Genomic DNA, 20,603 nt, shown 5'->3' on the forward strand with positions numbered 1-20,603 from the left:
ACTCAAGGGAATGGAAGCTAAACAAGAGTCCTTCATGTCTGTAGGCAGCTCACATTCATTTCAATTCTGCTTGTGTAGGACAATATCCCAGTGTACATGGTGCAATCCTACACTCAGTTTGGACACACTGAAATGGATTTACTTCAGTGGACTGTTAGGGTCAAACTAGACATACTTTGTAATCACATAAGATGGGGCAAGGTGGAGGGCCGACTGTTTCATTAACCCATATTGCTTAATAGGTAGGGACATGAAAGTTGTGGAAACTTCACAGGGGATATGGGACTTTAGTACTTTGCCTGCTCCATTGTTTTGATCCCTATTGCTAAGGCCTCACATTCTATCTATTAATAAAAGAACCCACTGAGACTTATCAGGCCACATTATGTTATGACAGGCATGTCTAGTTTGGCCTTAAGTGCATATAACTAGCTACATAAGAAGAGCCTTGCTGGATCAGGCTAAAAGCCCATCTAGTCCAGCTTTCAGTATCTCATAGTGGCTCACCAGATGTCACAAGACTACAAGATGGCTGTATCCTGTTGTTATTCCCTTGCACCTGGCTTTCAGAGATAGCCTACATCTAAAACTAGGAGGACTGCAGCTTCAGGACTGCAATATAAATACCTTCCTGTTTGGAACAACTACTTCTTGTGTGGAAGGTCACTTTCTTTTAAACTGATGGGGCTTGACCCTCCTTGTTGTCATTGTAGGAACAGATATTGGTCCCATGGGGACATGCATGCCTTATTCCTGGACCTGCCTCAGCACAGTGGTTGAGCTAGAATAGCATGAAGAAATGCTCAAGGTCCACCATGGAAGCCAGTTAGTACAAAAGGAAGTCAGAAAACTTCTAAGAAATAGATTTCATATGAGACATTAAATGGCAGTGTCCCACTCCAGAATTATTAAAACTGGAGTCAATGCAGGGATCTGGAATGTACAAAAGATGTGGTCTCATGTTCTTGAACAGTGGCCCATTGGCTGAAGCAAGGTCAAGGTTAGTGAAAAGGAAGTAATGCATAATTGCTATGTTGACTCATCCATGGCTGCAAACTATAGCATTGCAAAGAGGGTTTTTGACTCACTAGATAATAAACCAGCAACAAATTCCCCGGGGCAGGAGTTGTTCCATGACTGTAATATATTGGTTTGTATGTACAATGTATAGAAATATATGTAGGCAGTGCTCAAAAACATTCAGCATTGCTGATAAGCTTCATATAACCAATCAACTTCAACTTTGCATTTCAATTATTTCCCAGGTGCAGCCTTTCCAACCAAACCCATGCTTCCCTATGGAAGTACAGAATGGAAAATTGCAGAGCCTAGGTCCAAGGCCATCCTACACATTGGCTATTCCTCAGGAGACTCAAGTGCTGTAAAGAGTCTATGTCAGCCCAACTGCTACATTGATCTATCGATCTATCGAAATCTACATTGTCGACTGACTTCTCTTTCATCTTGCACCAGGATGAGTAATGGAGCTAGCCAGCAGCAGAAAAGATGTACTAATGACTTGTCTGTGCTTGTCCATGCTTCTATGTTCTTCTGAGCCTTGTTCCTTCCTTGGTCCCCAGCTGTCCCATGATCACCACTAACACTATATCAAGACCATCTTCAAACACATTTTGACATGTTGATGATCCATTTGCCACACTCATGGGCTAGATCCATATACAACCTATGCAAAAAAAGAGTCTGCATGTTACCTCCCAGTCCAAGGCAGAGCATCAAGCCACATGCTTCTTAGTCTCAGCCTAAAAATTGAGACCGTACTGAAGAAGGAAGAGAGAGAGTCCCTGTGGCCTCACTGGCCTTGCAGCTAGGATACTGGCAGTAATTGAAGGTAATCTGTCATGCAGGAAAGGGCCAGCTTTTACACCTCCAAAGAGGTGTGGCTACTGTGATTTCTCCATACAGATTCCTCCTTGAGTCTTCTACACCGTCTCTACTTTTAGATCATAACTTACATCATTGGAATTTGGTGGATAGTTTGTTGATGACTCTACAGGAGGTACCTCAATATCTGTCCTGATGGTGTTTGGTTCAATCAATATGGCCTGGAAAACAAAAGAAATTGGACCCACGGGGTCCATATTCATATCACTTTCCACATTCCTCTGGAGGACAAATTCAGTTTCCCACTAATGTTGGAACATGATTAACTAGATCAGGTCCTAATTCTGGTATTATCACATTGTGAATCCTCATCCCAACAGAAGGCATTTTCTTAACCAGCTGAAAATTTTCCCACCCTAGTTTGTACTGTCAGCCCAACATTCCTTTGCCATCTTCCTTAACCATAGTTCAGTGGTCCCCAAACTGTGAGCCCAGGAAGCCACAGAAAGCAGCCAGGGGAGCCATGGAATCCTTGCAAAAAAAAACAAACCCACCACCCTATACAATGTATAGGATTGTCACCCAGATGGGGAGCTGTGGCCAATGACCCAGTAGGTCAAGGGATCCGCCAGTCAAAAAAGTTTGGGAACTACTGCCATAGGTTATTGCAATTACACTTCGCTGTTCTGTGAACTTAAACCAGCATTATGTGTAAGCACTGTACTTTTCCTTCTCCACCATAGATGTCATTATAATTCTGAGAAGAATGAAGTAGTCACCTCATTGGAATCAGAGCGAGTTGCCCGGCACCAAAAATATGCAGTGGCAGATGCGATGCAAAACTCCAGGATGGTGAATGTCAGCAGTACAATGGCGATCCTGTTGCCTGTCTATGCCCAAAAGAAAGGATGCAGAATGTTAAATGTTGACCAACCAATTGAAATTCATCAGATCTGAAATCAACTGTGATGCCTAGATAGAAGAAGGAACAGTGGAGGTAAGTAGAGGAACAGAGATGAGCACCAATCTGCTGCCTGAGGCAACGGCTTCAGTTGGCCTCATGGATAGGGCAGCCCTGGAGGCAAGTATTACAGCTAGAACATACTTCAGGAGGTGGGGCAGGGAGGCAAAGTTGTTCTTTGGGACTATGGCACCTACACATGTCAGGCTGGTTTTTGCTCAGCCATTTAGAAAAGCAGCACAATCAAGGGCTCATGTGCAACAGCACAGTTGCGGCTTGTTTATATTATCCATACTCAATATGCATGCTAGATGACAAGCATGCCCTCCATCTGTGCATCTTAGCATGCACCCTAAACATCTCCCAAGTGTTAGGAAAGAGTATTTTTCCTTTTCAATTTTTAGAGGGTTCAAGGTCGTACCAATCCCTCTAATCCAAACCCCTCTGTAACTATTGCTAAGGTGTAGAAACCTACCATCACCAGGGAATAGTGATGGTGATCTTCAGAATAAAATGGCCAATTTTGGCTCAGATCTACTATAAAAGCCAGTACTCCAAGTAATGCAAATATGGCACTGATGATATTCATGGCTTGGGAGCCTTTCACCTGCAAGACATAAACATGGAATGCAAGTTACTGCAAGGAGAAGGAATAATGTGGAATACAGTTTGGGTGCTCCCAGAACTGACAAGAGCCTCCTTTAATCTCTAATTTTACTTCTGTAGACTTCAAGAACGTGGTCTCTCTGTGCCTTAATTCATATGTGAGTCATCATGATTTATCTCCATTCTGAAGTGAGGCTGTTGAGCATACGTAGAAGCTGGTTAGGCTATCAGATGAGAGTTCTTGAAAGAGCTGAAAAGTAGTATGATGGAAATATGGCTCTCTCTCTCTCTCTCTCTCTCTCTCTCTCTCTCTCTCTCTCTCTCTCTCTCTCTCTGCTCAAGTTTTCCAGATTTTTGAAACACTAGTACAAGGACCTGAAAAGCCAGCAAAGACCACACACACCCCCTTTCACTCTCCAAAAAAAGCTGTTAGTCTTCAGTCTCTGATATCTCAAGCTGCAAGAATAATGAACCAAACTGCTCACTCAAGGCTCTGCTCTGTGATTATAGAGATCCAAAACCACATCACAATGGCTCCATAGTTCTTCCCGTTAAATGAAAATAAAACACCCAAATTGAAACCCTGCAGTCCCATCCTATGCACATTCAAGCATAGGGGTATATGACTCCCATGTAAGCTACCTTACAGCCCAATCCTGAGCTGCCCAGAGTGTGGGGCTGCTGTGGTGCTGAAAATGGCTGCCCTGGCATCCTGAATGAAACTGGGCAGCTGCCAGCGGCTCCTCAGGGATGGGGATATTCATCCCCTTCTCCCAGTTAAAGGCCCAATCCTATCCCACTTTCCAGCACTGGTGTAGCCGCAATGCAGCCCTGAGGAAAGGGAACAAATGTCCCCACAACTTGAGGAGGCCTCTGTGATTGCCTCCCCAACACAGGATGCAGTGCACGCCCCATTGGCACATTTACACCGGGACTGGAAAATTGAATAGGATACGGTCCTAAGGAAAGTAGCCCCACAATGGGGCTACATGATTCTGTGGCAGTTCTGGAGCTGCCACAGAATCAAACAGTGCCATGTCGGGCTGCACAGCTCCACTGGTCCCACCATCTTCCCGCCCTACCCCCTCCCCCAGCACATCTCCTCCCGCCCTCTCCCCACCATTTCCACTGGCGCTAATCCAGCACTAGCTCACGCTGGGCTAGCTGCAGCACTGGGCCAGCGCTAAGCCCCGCAAACTTGCCTTATGGCACATTTGTGACAGGCAGAGCTCAGGAATGGGCTCTTAGGCTGCAATCCTATGCACACTTTCCTGGGAGTAAGCTCCATTGGAGAAAAAAAATAGGACATCTGAGTAGACAAGCATTCGATTGTGCGGTTAATCTCGCTGATTGAAAGCTCAGCATTCGCAGTTCACACTGATGGGTTGGGATGCCTTTGGTCACAAAGGACCAGCTGTTCTTGCTTCTGCAGCAAGTTTCTGGTTGCACCATTAGGAAAGCTGCTAAGTTCTGGTCTAAGGAAAGTGGGGAGGAGGAGGAAAGTTTGTGTTGGAATTTAATCTGCAGTAGGGGAAGAGGAAGCAGTGTACATATGTTCTATCCCCTCAACGTCCTTGTCTGAATGCTCCACACATGGCAAAACCACAGTGGCCTTGGAACCCATTCAATTCCTGGCTACTCCACATGGAACGTTTGCTAATTCAGTTATGCAAAAGGGACCAAAATGAGGTTATTAACTTTCTGCCACAAGAACTAATGCCACTGGCTTTACCTCAAGATATTTCTTTTCTCATTAAGTGTCTATCCCTTGGACATCATGTGTGTTTGGCCATTTACTACCCAGGGCCAGCTATGCCACATCACACACACACACACACACACACCCGTGACTGACTGAGAAGTAATTGCAGTGATGTGATAATGTCAACACAGTTACTTCCAGATTATGGTGCTTAGAGCAGTTACAAACCACTCTCAGCAGCCAACTACCTTTTCATGCAAAAAACAGTTGGCTGCTCTGAGCAACTCACAACTACTCCAAGTGCCTGCGAGGAAGACAAGGAGAAGTATTGTGGTGGCGAGGAGGCCTCCTTGCTACCACAGTACCTACTCCTACAGCCCCCTTTGTGGCACAGTCAAGGAGACACGGCAGGCAGGCTGGCTCAGTCTCTGCCTGCCTTGGGATCCGCTGTTGGAGATGCGGGTTGTCACCCTCTGAAGGCATGGTGCCTGGGACAATGTAACGCCCCCGCCTTCCTTAGTTACACCACTGTTATTGCTATGCTTATTTCGCATTGGAACAACCACTTAACACTACCATTTATAAGCATGTTCTTCTCCCATTAGGAAGTTGTGTCTGGGATAATCAGAAACCACTGCAGGGCTTAAAGAAGCAATTTTCTTAAATTTTCTCATATTATATTATATTATATTATATTATATTATATTATATTATATTATATTATATTATATACTGCATTTCAACAGAGTAGTTCACAAAGCGGTTTACATAAAAATAAATCAATAAATGGTACCCTGTCCCCAAAGGGCTCACACTCTGACAAAAAATACAGGAGGGGTGCCAGCAACAGCCACTTTGAAAAGATGCCTTGCTGGAGTGAAGAGGGACAGTTGTTCTCCTCCTGCCAAATATAAGAGCAGAGCACTTTAATCAGTGCCTCTTTGCCCAGTTAGCAGGAGTGTCTACTCAGAAGTAAGTTCAATGGAGCTGCCTACCAGGAAAATGTTTACAGGATTATAGCCTAAATTAGGGCTGGTCTTCACAAACAGCCAATCTCATGATAAAATTGTTCCTAAACTGTATCACTTCAGTGAAGAAGTCACATGTCTGAATACCCCCTTCTCCACCTAGAAAAGCAACTCTGCACATAGACAATTAGCATATCAAGAAGAAAGCTAGTTAGAACATGATAACTAATTTTCTGTGGGCAAGGAGGTGGTTTGTTTATTTGTTTTGTAAACAAGGGGTAGTATTCAATCATGCATTTCCCACCTGCAATCTGAAGCAGTGCAGTCATCCAAGAATGATTAAATCACATGATCTGGCTGAGTAGTCTACAGAAATCTCCAAGATGAATAAATCTGCAAGAGCCAGTGTAGTGAACTCTGGGAGACCTGGACTCACATTCCAGTCAGTTTTTGATTTAATATCTGCACTCAGCCATGAAGCTCCCAGGATGATCTTTGGCTTGGGACAGTTCCTCAGTTGAACCTACTTTATTTCACATGCTTTCTGTGGAGATACAATATGTGCCACCCTGACATCCTTGGAGTTAAGGATGTAGAATACAAAAGTGACCATTTTCCCTGTGCATGTACTGAGATTTTTCCATGCTGGACAAAACTCCATCCACTATGCAGAGAAATTCCTTGAAATGTGGTTAGCAGTCATGGTAAACCAATTAGAGCCCAGATCATACTTTGAATGAAGCCATTTTCAACTTCAAGAGTCTCCTTTCACTCATGGTTAACAAGACTCTATGTCCAATTGAACTCAAACATGCAACAGATATTGATTCTGGGTGGGATGAACAGATTTAACAAAGAAAAGAACATCAGATCAACTCACTGCACATTCTGTAGGGCTCTTCTCAGCACCAATAGAGAGGCATCCGGAGACAATGTACTGTTGAGGTGGAAGGAAAGAAGCATGTCATTGACAGTCCCATTATAGCCTGTCTCCCTTCCCACTGTCGCAGGACCCACCTCAAACAACTGTGATGGAATAATTGAAGAGGAAGATTGGTACCATCATTGTTGATTTTTAAAAGGATGGTTTGATGAGACTATTACATTTGGCAATGAGCTGTCTCAGCATCTGGCCAGCACATCAGATTTTCTGTAGGTAAGTCAACATACAACTCATGTTTGTACGTCTCATTTCCTAGCATCCCAATCCTCGACTTCAACAATCTATCTGGGGTCTCAAAACTAAGGCTATTTCTGCGCTTCCCTTGGGAGGAAGTACCATGAGGTATCTCCTACCTCCAGAAGAAGATGGAGATGCAGGATGAGTGAGAGCTGTTCCCTTCCCCTGCTCTGAAACCACGTAGACCCCATGCACACAATTATTCAAGTGACTGCTCTGTGACATGCTATGGATTCTCTGCGCTGGAGCCACAGAATTGTGAAGTGTGCTTGATGTGGTTGCTCTGGATTAGGGCTGAAACAACTTGCCTTGCTTCATCGTTGGGACTGGGACTGAAAAGAGCCTCCTGTTTTCAGCAGTCTTATTTTATTTTTTATTTATTTGAGAAATTGAGCTTTTGGCACTCGCTGCAAATGAGTTTTTGGGTTGTTTCCATACTGTTCTTTCTCTGCTCCATTTTCTTTTTTCTCCTTTGCCCTTCTTGTCCTCCTCTGCCCACACTGACTTTGAATCTGATTGGTTGTGGTGAACCACATGATCTTGTCTGTAATGTTGTGATTCACAATGAAAGCATGGGACTTTGAAAACAAGAACAGATGGAGCAACTTGGCCATTCAGATTAAACAGCAATAGGGTAGATGAGGACAGTGAGAGAAAAGAGTACCAAACTATGCAAATGCACCGCAAGATATTTTGTTTTTTTCCAGGAATTTGTCTGGCTGTACTAATTTTGAAGCACATATTCGTTGCAGCCCTATTTCGAAGTGAGAAACACATCCACTCTTAGAGAAGGTGGTTTTGCAGACACAACCAAAGGGCACTTTCATATGTGAGGCTGAAGTGCTCTTTTAGCCTTTCCCTCATTATTTATGTACACATATGATCATTGCTCATTGCCAGAAAGCAGCAGAGGGGCATTTGTAATGCAAATGTGCATTCTGTCCAGGATCAGGTTCAAGTTCTCATCCTGTTGTTGTGTAAGTAAGAGCCACCTGAAGCCTCACATGTCAAAAGTTTGAAACAATACAGAATGATGCAGCTAGACGACAAATGAAAAAGCAGCAAGTGAGCAGGATTGCAAGGTGATTTGGCTAGAGTGGCATGAGGCAGACGGACAGGAACATGAAAGGTGATGAAACAGCTCAAAAAGGACAGTCACAGGTTGGCAGGAGGACAATACACCCACATGCATCCCCAGTCAGCACTTATTGTTTACAATTGACCTCTGGCTAGTTTAGGATGCCTTTTTTTGATCAGCTACAAAGAACCAACCAAGGAAGTGGCACTTTCCAGATCACAGTTCACAGGACTCAGTCTTAACCAACTTTCCAGCACTGACATAGCTGTGCTAGTGGGGCATGTGCTGCATCCTGCAGTCGGGGGGCAATCATGGAGGCCTCCTTGAGGTAAAGCAATGTTTGCTCCCTTACCTCAGAGTTGCATTGCCCTGATGTCAGTACTGGAAAGTTGGTTAGGATTGCACCCCGAGTCACTTTTTCAGCTAATTGTTTTTAGCACAAGTTGAACCTGACTATTTCACAAACCTGGAACGAGGGGTATGAGGATAGTACACATAGGTGAGTGAAATTTTGTAAATTCCTCAATCAGTAAGGAACAATTCCCTAAGCCCACAATTCTAGGAAGCAGGCAAGGGCAGGGAATGAGTACTGAAACAGTGAAATAGAACTGAGCTGTGACAGAAATTCTGGTTTGAGAAACCCCCAAGAGTAAGAAAGTGTTGCTTTTTCACCCTGATTTAGAAGGTCACTAACGAGGTGTAACTAACTGAGGTAACTAACTGAGCAACATCCCCTTTACACACGTCTTTAACAGTTAGTAAAAGAAATGTGGTGACACCACCTTGCTCAGCATTTCCCAGCCCTCCACCAGCTAACTGGTGGACTGCTGCAGGGGGCATGGAAATGCCGAAGTGACAGCACTTCATATGTTTCTTTGATTATCAGTGAGATACAGATAGTGAGGTGGGGAAGTCAACAACAGTCCTGTGTCCCCTGTCATAGATATAGGCCCTAATCGTATTGTGTCAGAAGAATAAAACAAAGGCTCCAAAGGCTTCATGTTCTACAGCACATATTCTGAGCTCTGAAGCAGCATGCAGCTTCATGAGAATCACAGCTTTAATTTTTAATCCATTTTTGCCCGACCCACAGGCGTACACATTTGGTCTCTGTGGCATATATCTGACATTGGGCAGAAATGGCTTAAACGCAAGTTTCGAGTTCTCATAATTGTGCACAAACATTTGAAAATGTGTGAGGAGCCTTAGCTGAAAGCTCAAGAAAAAAGACGTGTTGGTGATGAGGAGTTTCAGTGGTCCAAGTTGGGAGACAGCTTTGCGCTTCATAGCTTCATTCATATCTCTCAGTCCCAATTCTCCAAGTCCTGCTGTTTGTTGTCTTGTTAAAACCAGATGTTTCGCTTTGACACTTCTGTTCTCATGCGTTGGACTGCACATTGGTGATTTATGGAATCCATAACTCAACCTCAGCCCTAAAGATGGGACAGTACAGACATTTAAATAAGCCAGTAGAGTGGGGTGGGTGTTTAGGAAGGCAGGTATCCTCCGGGGCTTATCAATGCCTCCCTTTGCTGCCCTGAGAGGACAGGCTTTCATATACCTTACAACTCACTGTAAAGGGGACAGCGTAAGCACGGGAATAGGCTGTGCCAACACCCACCTGCATATGCAGGCAGTAGCCAGACAGTAAGAGCAGTATCTATGCTGGGCAACCATCTGGCTCTGACACCAAGCTGTGTGTGCCGTATGGCCTCTCTGTGGTGGCTTGTGATGTCAACATGCAACCATTTCAGAAAAACAGTGCTACAGGCTCTGGCTCAGTGTGGCTCTTTCCCTCCTCCATCAGCATGTTACCCTCTCATGTTGGGAATGACGGCAATACTTCAGCAGGAGTTGGCAACACCTCTTGCTGCAGCAGCCCTAAGCACTCCTATTAGGAAGTAGGCCCAGTCGACGCAGCGGAGTTTCATTCCAAGTCAACCGGTTTAGGCTACCAGTCCGATTAGTTATGTTTGGAGTGTCTATTGATTTTCCTGCAATGTCCTTACATTAACATGTCCTTGATGTCTACCCAGGAAGTGGCTATTTGTGGGACAAAACCCTATAAAATCTGCAGTCATATGAATAATCAAAGGGGCAGGGACCTGAATGTGCCATAGCGTAGCATTTGGACAAGTTAACCCAAGTTAACTTGTTAACAAGTTAACAAGTTTGGACAAGTTAACCCAAATTCAACTTATGCTCAGATTTAATCATGTGACAACTTTGTGTTATCTGTTTGAACGAATGGTTTATCCTGAGAAGTTCAGTGATCAAAAGCAAGGAAGGAGAGATCTGAATTCAATTGCTACTGTCCCCAGACTTTAAATTATTAGACTGACAATTCCATTCTTTGGAGAGGGTACTTTCTGGCTACTTTTGATGCCATTTCCCCCTCTCACCTGTGGAGTAACAAAAGCTCATAAGTACATATTGGCAACCTTCAGTCTCGAAAGACTATGGTATTGTGCTCTGAAAGGTGGTTCTGGCACAGCGTCTAGTGTGGCTGAAAAGGCCAATCCGGGAGTGACAATCCCTTCCACATCGGGAGCAAGTGCAGTCTGTCCCTGGTCTGTCTCCCTGGCTATGGGCCTTCCTTCTTTGCCTCTTAGCCTCAGACTGTTGGCAAAGTGTCTCTTCCAACTGGGAAAGGCCATGCTGCACAGCCTGCCTCCAAGCAGGCCGCTCAGAGGCCAGGGTTTCTCACTTGTTGAGGTCCATCCCTAAGGCCTTCAGATCCCTAAGGCCTTCAGATCCCTTCAGCTCATAAGTAACAATGGAGAAATCCAGAACTTTTATCTAGCTGTGATTAAGTCACAGCAGCATTTCCTCAACCTTTCATAAGGGTTGCAGCAAAAGCAATAGTTTTCTCACTTTCTCACTCAGGTCTTATTTCATACAGAAAGGGCGCAATCCTAACCCCTTATGTCAGTGCTTTCCAGCACTGGCATAAGGGCAATGGAGCTCTGAGGTCAGGGAACAAACATTCCCTTACTTCGAGGAGGCCTCTGTGAGTGACACCCAAATGCAGGATGCAGCACATGTCCCATTGGCACCACTATGCCAGTGCTGGAAAGTACTGACATCAGGGGTTAGGACTGAGCCCAAAATGTCATTAAAAAGAACAACTATGATGCAGAGGCAATCTATAATTATTATTCCCATATTATGCAATATGGAGATAAAAACTATAGATCGTGTTTCCATTTGCACCATAACACAATTATTGAGATGCCAAACCTGGGGGGGGGGGGGCTTACAAGCTGAAAACACTACAATGCAGGCCAGTTGTTTTTCTCTCCATAATGCAAGCTGGGGCAGAGAAAGAGTGGCTTATGAGATGTAGTGTTCTGTTATTCCCATACTGCAAGTGAGAGATGGTGGTTTATGACAATCCTGTAATGCAGTGCACTCTTAATGTTGAGTAGTGGTGGTGGTGAGGCTGAGGCTAAGAGATTTGGTGGTTTATAACAACCTTGCAATGGAATCTACTATTACTACTTTAGCATTGCAAAGTGGGGACTGAGGTTGACAGAGAGGAGCATACAATGTAGTCCAGTGTTGTGATGTACTTATGAACATCTAGTACAGGAGTCTCCAAACTTTTTGGTCAGAGGGCCGCATCAAATGTGTGGCATGGTTTTGAAGGCCAGAAAAAAAATTTAAATATAAAATATAAATAAATTAGAGATGGAACTTAGATGTGTGAATAAATGAATGAATGGGCTCATTCATTCAACCTCTCTGGCCCTTAGAACACCCTCCAGATGCAACCAGAGCATAGTTCCAGTCATGTTTGGCAAAGTAGGCCAGGGGCTTTCAGGGGACAAGAGGCTGGCCGCGGGCTGAACAGAGGCTTGCCGTGGGCCGCATCTGGCCCCCGGGCCGGGGTTTGGAGACCCCTGATCTAGTACCCTGGAAACATCCTTTTATACATCAGGATTAAATAGTGGTTTAAAATGCTGCAGTGGAAGCTATACCCTCTCTCCCTGTTCCCCAAACCTGGTTAGTACTTTCTGTGGGTGGATGGTTTTAGAATTTGTGTAAAAAAGATCCTATCCAAAAATGCATCTTAGCTTTTCTCAAGAGTAAGCTTGTACCTGTACTCCTAAACACACCTATCTGGGAGTAAATCCCGCTGGACCCAGCAGGACTTACTTCTGAGTAAACATGCATAAGATTGGGTTGCAATTCTCCTTAAACTGCCAGGCCCATCACTGTCTTAACAACCTCTCCCCCAAACCAACATTTTGTTGAATGCGGACCAACCTAATGCTCCATCCAGTTCATGCAGACAAGCTGTGCCGTGATTTCCCTCATGGAATGGAGGACATACACCCAGTGGCATCGCTAGGCGGGTGCGGGCCTCACCAGTGATGTGCCGGGGGGTGACGCACTAAAATTGTGGCTTTAGGAGCTACCACATCATGCCATATACCGTTGGATGTGGAATTCCCAGAGGAATGCAATGCAAAAAACAGAATTGAGATAGCTCCTTTCCTTCAAAGGTTATGGCCAAATAACCAGAAGGAAAAAAAACTGCATGGGGTGACGCGCAGGTCTCCTGCACCGGGTGATGCGAAGCCTAGTGACGCCACTGCATACACCCTGCACACATGTGCGTATGCATGTATTCACATCCACACTGTAGGTGTGTATAGTTTGTGCACTGTAGAAGTGTACCACATCTAAGGGGGTGCCTCCTGGAAGGAGGAGGATGCTGGTAGAGTGTCACTTCCACTGGCAAGCACAGCAATGCTGCCACCACAGTCATTGGTGACTGTGCATGCTAACCAGCAGGGAGAATTCTGCCCACTCGCGCAAGGTGAGTGGTGGTGGGAATGAACTGATATGAGTAGCACAAAGGGGTGCCTTTTCTAGTGTGCACAAAGGTGCCCTTTTCTAATTTGAACAAAGGTGCCATATGGGCTAGTGGTGGGCCTGTGTGCAAGCGCACACCCACATGAGCAATCTATTCTCAGTCTCCATGGTACTGCTTCCCAGATATCATCCCCAGTCTCCTCACTATGATGAGTTATTTACACCTTAGTGGCAGTGTATCAGAACACCTTCCACAGGAATCATCATCATTGTCACTGTCACAGTGGGAGACTCCACATCTGCAAGATCTTGCCAGCAGTCAATGGAGACATTCCACATCATGGTAGTAAACTGCACAACAAACCTCTCTGAGGTTGTCTTTGTGAGGGCCTTTAAGCCTCTCTGCCATGGATACATTTCTAATGGCAACTAATTCGTGTCAATAAGGAAGACAATTCAAAGGAGAGCTACTGGCAGTGTGAAGGAGCATTCTGGCTACTGAGTCTTTACATTCACATTACAAACTGCTTGAAGCCAAAGCCACCTTGAGGTCCAAACCAGATGTGGCACAAGAGACCTGCAGTCAGGATCTCCAGATGTTGCTAATCACATCGTATTTGGCCCCAAACTTAAAACACAATTAGTGTCTGCTAAGAACTTGTCTCAGGCAGGCTGTTTTGTGGCAGAATAATACCCATGACAGATATCATGTGTTCACCAGTCCAGTCTCTAATACGATATCTCTCGTACCTATCTCTCGTACCTAAGACAGATATCATGTGTTCACCAGTCCAGTCCAGTGGACTGTGTTCTTCTGGGTGTTCACATGGCTTCTAGACAATGCTCAATTTCTCTAACATGAATCATCTGAAACTCCAATACCGGCTTCACAGAAATTAATGGTATATTCACTCCATGGAATTGATGAGATCTCAGTACAGACTCTAAACATTCACCTTTCCATCTCCAGGAGAAGGAGAAAATTTTTTCCATATGATCTCTGTTAAAATTTTGATTTCCCCCCCCCCCAAATCGAAAAACAGTTGGAAATGGACATTATTCAAAAATGAAAATATTTTCATTTTTAGTAACATCATGCTAAGAATATAATAATAGAAGGAAATAATTTTGGACTCTTCAAAACAAAAAATGCATTGGAAGGAAGGAAGGAAGGAAGGAAGGAAGGAAGGAAGGAAGGAAGGAAGGAAGTCTTAACATCATAACATATTTAAGAACATACAGGACATTTTTAGGCAAAACATTTAATGAGATTCAAAATGGATCACACACTTTGGAAACATGAAAAAACATCATCTGCGTTGTCATTAGAAACCAGGCAGCCTTCACAGCACTCCCTGAAATCTCCATGGGCTCACTCTTCCCCAGGTGCTTTCAGATGGATCTGCGGACTTTTCCTTCAATAGCTGACACCCCTACCATATCGTCACTCACTCTTTCTTACACATGGCATAGCAAGAAGCCCTCCTCATCTATCATCTGTCTGCTTTTCTCTGAAGTTAGGAGGAACCTCTCTCCCCATCTACCCAGGGGAATCTGTCCAACCCCATGTGTGATACTCACGGATGCTCCTCCCAAGAAGGGAATCTCTCCAGACACAAAGAATGAGGTATATACACTGGTCAGGGTGCTGAGAATGATCCCAAAGCTAATGTGTATGAAGCCAGTCATGATCTGGATGGTCTGTGGGAACAATCAGGGGAATAATACTCGGCACGTGATGGATTAAGTTCGCACACGAACGCACACACACCTCTTCAAGATTAACACTGATTTCAAAGGGTTGACACCAGGAAATCTCCCTGACTCACACTTTTCAATTGTATGATTACTTTTAATGTCTACAGCATCTTTCCACACAGAAAGGGTTTCATGTTTTTTACCTCACATGACACCACATTTCAGAAGAACTCCATGTTCTAACACTTCCCAAATGTTCATGGGAATAGTTAATGGCATCTGCTCACTGAATGGAAGCTGACATTTACAAATCTGCTCTAATTAACACTTCTACATTTCATACACTAGCAGACAGGGTACCCAAGAAAATCTACGGGAACTGAGCCAAGCTGATTCAGGTGAACCTCGGAGTAGAGGGGAGTGGGAAGGAGGAATCAATTACAACCAAAAATGCTATTTGCTGCTGGATTGTTCATATTTGTTAGGCCTCTCAGTAGGAGTGGTGTCAGAAGTTGGCCAGGCTGGGCATTGACCCAGAGCCCATGGCCATCAGAAGGCCTACCTGACTAGGTGTGCAATCCAGAAGCCAGTCCCTTGCAGTGGCCTAGGAGTGGCCGTAAAGCACGTTTGCGCCTCCTTGGGAGTAAGTCACAGAGGTGCGCTGGCCTGCAGAGGCTGAATCTGTGACTTACTCTGTGAGACTCTGGGGTGGATGAGAGGGAGGCAGGATGGAGGTGTTCCTGGACGGGGGGGAGGGTGGAGGAGAGCGGGGGGAGGGTAGGCAGTGGGCAGCCCCGGGGGGTGGGTGGGTGGGGAGCGGGAGGTGGGCCGGATCCCAATCCCCATTCCCAGGGAAATCAGAGCGGCTTCAAACTGCTCCACTCTCCTCAGACTTGTGCCACCTCAGGAGGTGGTGCAAGTCCAAGGAGACCCATAGGGGCCAGCGTGCTTTTACTCTAGCTGAGCCGCTTTGGGCCCCTATCCTGCATTGGATACAGTGCAAGCCTCTTGGCTTGCCTGTTCCAGCGCAAGGTAGGATTGTGCACTAGGTTGCTCCCTAGTACCAATGGCAGTGGTGGCACTCAATGTGCATCAGGGGACCAAAAAGAAGTCCAGTGTAGAACTTTGCCTTGGGTCATGGCACTGGCACTTGTGACAATGGACACTTGACTGCATTGTCTTCTGGTTAAGCTGGGAATCACTCAGGCCAGCCATATGGTAGGAGTAACAGATCTACAGAATTTGTGATCTACCAATGTCAAGCAATGTATGACATTCCACAAAGGGCCTGTATAAACATACTGGTTTTGTAAGCTACCTGTGACCAAAAACAGTGTGATTGTCAAGTTGTAGGTTAGAAGCATGGTAGGAAACAATTTATGGCTGGCAGGCTGTGTTCAGTGGTGTTCAGAAGTGTCACAAAATGACTCACTGAGGATCACGTTGACAATCTCTCTCTGGGACATCCTGACCTGGTCAGCTAGGGATTTTGTGAGATATATGTGAAAGAATTGTTACAGACCCATTTTCAACTCCAATTGTCATTGACTGCTGCCATGTTTAAAGAAATTATGGCAGAGGAGTAACAAGCCTATAGCATTCCAGCAGTGGCAGAACTCCCATTATGTTCAATGGGGCAAGTGACCCATGCGCAAGCCTTTAGGACCCCGCGGAAGCCTCTCTGAGGCTCCTGACAGGGTTGGAAACTGTGCTTCTGATTTTCCAGAAGCACAGTTTAAAGCATCAGGGAAGTTGTTTGTGGGCTTACCACCACGCGGACCGCCGAGCAGCAGAGAGGTAAGCAGGGGCGAGGTGTACCTCCTCCCTGGGGGGAGGGAGGGAGGAGGTGTTCCAGGAGGGTGGAGGCGGGCGGAGGGCGGGGAGGAGGTATTATAGGGAGGTGAGTAGAGCGCGGGGGCAGGTGTGCCAGGGGAGGGAGCGGGGAGGGAGGGTGGCGGGACTGGTGGAGAGATCCAGAGCTTCCGTGTTGGGCTCGCTGCATTACACAGAGACTCATGATTCACCGCCAACATTTTGGTTGGCAGTGAATCAAGAAACCCCATTGAAGGGCTACTCTCTTTACTTGGGGGAAGGGACAAAAGTCCCCTTCTCCCAAGGAACCGCCAGCAGCTGCCCGAAGCGCACAGGATGCAGCAGCAAGATTGGGCTACCAGTTAGGCCACATTTCCACTATTTGGTGGAGAATCAGTTTGTCTGGCCCCAAAACATGCCTGTTTGCCATAAGAAGACCATTTTCTGCATCCGTACATGGTTGGGGTGACTTTAGAACTCTTGGTGAATTTGCTCTAAGTATGACCTGGTATGAAAATAAATCAAGTGAAAAAATTGTCTCTTTCTCATTGGCTCAATGTAATGTTCATTTTAATGCATTTGACCTTTCATGTAGTCACCCAGATTGTGGAAGAGGAAGAGAAAACAAGGCACACCATATGAATTGTATTTCTGCCAGCTGCTGGGGGCAGATGGGTAGGAAATATGGAGATGTAATCCTTTGCAAGCAGATACAAAAGACAGCAGAGCCGTGTGATGCCACGGATTCCTCTGACATGAGGCCATTTGTGGGGACCAACCTACTCCTGCAACATATCTGATCCCTCATAATCCCACACTCTCGATGGGGTCTATACAATCTGCATTAAACAAATCAATGTGGCTAGCCTGGGAATCTCCAGCATAACAGCGCACCTATTTTTAGCAGGTATTTAAAAACGTCTCTGCTTGGAAGCTTTATATGCTTTCACTGTAGCAATAATGCACTAAATTAACCATGGGATTTCCCTCTGTCAGTGTGCCTTGTGCTGGACTCTGGCTTATAACGAACCTATGCAGGACCAATGCATGTTCAAGCTGCAAGGCTACCTATATTCCAAGCCCCATTGACTCAATGGGATTTACTTCTGAGTAGACATGCAAAGGATTATGCTGTTAGACTGTGTAGACCGTGTAGATTCTGTGCAGATCCAAACTGGTATTAGCCTTACTTTAAAGGCACAACTATACATTTCATCTTATTATTACAGAATATGGAGCCGTCTCTTCTACATGGGGCTGTGATATTGTATATCACAGCATGTATGCCACCCTTTAAAAATATATATTGGGCAAGTCCACACAGCAACATGGTCATCAGAAGTGAGCCTAAAGTTATCTCTTTCCCCAAATGGTATACCTTGGTCTTCTTTTTTTTCTTTCAAGATCTGAAGAACTACAAGGGAGAGTAGAGAAGGTTTTTGGGGTGGGGGGGAACTGCTGCTACTCCTTATTATCTCACTCACTGCAACAACAATGCAAGAGTGTTTGGAGATTCTGCCCTGTGGGTAGGGTTGCCAACTCTCCAGGACTGGCCTGGAGCCTCAAGGAATCAGCCTCTATCTCCAGGTGATTATTGAAAGCAATCCTGGATAGTTAACAAAGCTACCAGGAATTTCCTGGGAAAAACAACTCCAGAAATATCTTCAGTCAGAGTTGGCAACCTTAACACAAAGCAAAGAAAACTCACTCTGCTTCCAAAATCAGAGGCAAGGCTGTTCTCGAGCCAGGATCAGCCCAGGTACCTATTTGAAACAAGGCCGGAACCTCACCGGGAATATTTGAACTAATAATTAAAAAAATACCATTGAGCATGTGCAGAGTAGCCCTGAATAATTGCAGCCTACACCACCATCCTGATCTGGGAATCAGGAGTCAGGGTTTCCAGTGTAAATTTCCAATCAGTCCAATCCCATCACTTCCCTAATATACACATGTCTGTAGTGGATCAGAGCAAGGCTTTGTCTACTTTAAGCATTCTGTTTCCAAAAGCAGTCAACCAGATGCCTCAGAGAAGCTCACAAGCAGAGCATAATGATGTTGGCCCTCTCATGCTGCTTGCTTCAAATAGCTAGTATTCAGAGGTATACCGCCTCTGAACACGCAGTTTCCATCTAGCAATCGTGGCTAATAGCCATTGCTACAACAACTGCCTCTTTTAAACTGGGCTTCTAGGCTTTGTGAGTGTTCTGCCTACATCTGATATTCAATGTACTGCCTGTCTAGAGTGATGCTGTGCTCTTCCCCTATGCATAGAGGTGGCGATGCTCATTTCTGCTCAGTTCATGCTGAAAGCCTGTGCCCCACCTGTACAGACCCTGGGCACGCAGCATTTCAGAGGCCATTTAACCTCTGGGCATTGAGCTGCATCTTTTTTCACTCTCATTGCTGGCTGCAGACTACAGTATCCCTGGCAATATTCAGCATATGTACATACACACATTCAGACACACGTGGCTGGTGTGGACCATCCTGAGAATGAGCTGCTCTCACACAGGGGCACAATAAATTCCCAGGTTAGTTCAAGGGGCTATTATGATTATCCATCCTGACATTCTCCCTCTCTCCACCTCCTTTTTCTCCTTCTCTCTCGCACACACACAGACACACAAAGAAATCTAGTCTAACACTGCCTCCCCACCCCCCACCCCCCAAAAAACCTGGGAGCTCAGATCTGGTGCCATGTCAGGTGAATCTATATCAGTCCCTTCCATCTGGTTCCATCCCATCCATATTCCAACACAGCTCCCTCCCAAAGTTCGCCCCCACAGATCTGTCACTCACCCCCAGCACTCGGTTCTTCCCTTTAGGGATGGTTTCCACTGTGTACATCACAGCTCTTCTGCCCAGGCGGAAGGTCCCCATTCCCTGCATGGGATTAGTTGGTGTGTCTGCTCCCAGGCGTACGGGGTCCCTAGCAACTGAACCATTCAGCTGCATCAGCCACGCAGGCTGAGCATGGATGACAGCTTGTTTGGCCTGGCTGCTCCACTTCTTTCAAGGGAAAGGAGAAAGAACAGTCTTATTGGCTTCTGTCACTGATGATGTCACACAGTCAGGGAAACGCTGCAGAACTGGAGAATGGAGAGGAGTTCGTACAGCACTCCTCACAGGTAAAGCTGACTTGTGCTTGATCTGCCTTCTCAACAAGCTGAAAGGCAGTTGTGTGTGTTTTCTGTTTTGCATGATCCTGCCAAAATCCAGTTGAACCATATGTTCTAGTCATGGGGGGGGGGGGAGCTGTAGAAACAAGGTCATTGTTTATACAGCAACCCCCAGCTGTCTTAAAATATCTATAATATGTTTTCAGTGAGATGGGCTGCAATACTATTCACACTTACCTGGGAGTAAACTATTGACTATAATTGTATTTACTTCTGAATATACATGCAGAGGATTGGGCTCATGGTTTTATATATCTTACAGCATAATCCTATAGATATATACTCAGAAGTAAGTCCCATTGAATTCAATGGGGCTTACTCTCAGATAAGCATTTATAGGATTGCAGCTATAGTATATTTAGCAAATTTCTACAAATTTCTGTGCACTTCTTTATAATTTTCTGTTCAATTTTCTTCCTCCCAATCTTTGTTTGTTTATATCCCACCTTTCTGAAGGGCACTCAAAGCGGCTAATAGTAAAATACATAAAATATACATTAACAACTACAAAATACAATAAAATTATAAAATAGAGAATAAAAACAATAAAACCAGCAGTGATAAAAAACCAGCAGATGAACAGAATTATTAAAAAAGCAGCCATCATGCCACCTACTAGGCATCAAAGGCTTTCTGGAATAAAAAAGTCTTCAGGGCTTGCCAGAAGGTTAACAGTGAAGAAGCTGTTCTCAATTCAAAGGGAATTCCGCAATATAGGCACCACCACCTAGAAGGCCCTATTTCTGGCCGCTG

At 45.2% G+C, this 20,603-nt stretch overlaps 1 protein-coding gene across 1 annotated transcript; it reads right to left on the reverse strand.

Moving 5' to 3' along the window:
* Positions 1-1,940: 1,940 nt before the first annotated feature.
* LOC136636524 (membrane-spanning 4-domains subfamily A member 15-like) lies at positions 1,941-19,560 on the reverse strand. Its single transcript, XM_066611646.1, has 6 exons — positions 19,471-19,560; positions 14,740-14,859; positions 6,960-7,016; positions 3,279-3,410; positions 2,622-2,732; positions 1,941-2,063 (listed from the first exon to the last, which is right to left on the reverse strand). Exons 1-6 carry the CDS (start codon positions 19,558-19,560, stop codon positions 1,941-1,943), a joined length of 633 nt encoding a protein of 210 aa, XP_066467743.1.
* Between the last annotated feature and the right edge of the window lie 1,043 nt (positions 19,561-20,603).

The sequence above is a fragment of the Tiliqua scincoides genome, chromosome 1 (assembly GCF_035046505.1).
Source record: "Tiliqua scincoides isolate rTilSci1 chromosome 1, rTilSci1.hap2, whole genome shotgun sequence".
NCBI lineage: Eukaryota > Metazoa > Chordata > Lepidosauria > Squamata > Scincidae > Tiliqua > Tiliqua scincoides.

Excerpts from the sequence above, each read along its gene's own strand:
- LOC136636524 (XM_066611646.1), bottom strand. The coding sequence starts at position 19,560 with ATGCAGGGAATGGGGACCTTCCGCCTGGGCAGAAGAGCTGTGATGTAC. Across the intron at positions 3,411-6,959 it reads AGAGCCCTACAGAATGTGCA|GTGAAAGGCTCCCAAGCCAT; the intron begins GTGAGTTGATCT and ends TATGTCTTGCAG. Across the intron at positions 2,064-2,621 it reads CTCGCTCTGATTCCAATGAG|GCCATATTGATTGAACCAAA; the intron begins GTGACTACTTCA and ends TTTGTTTTCCAG.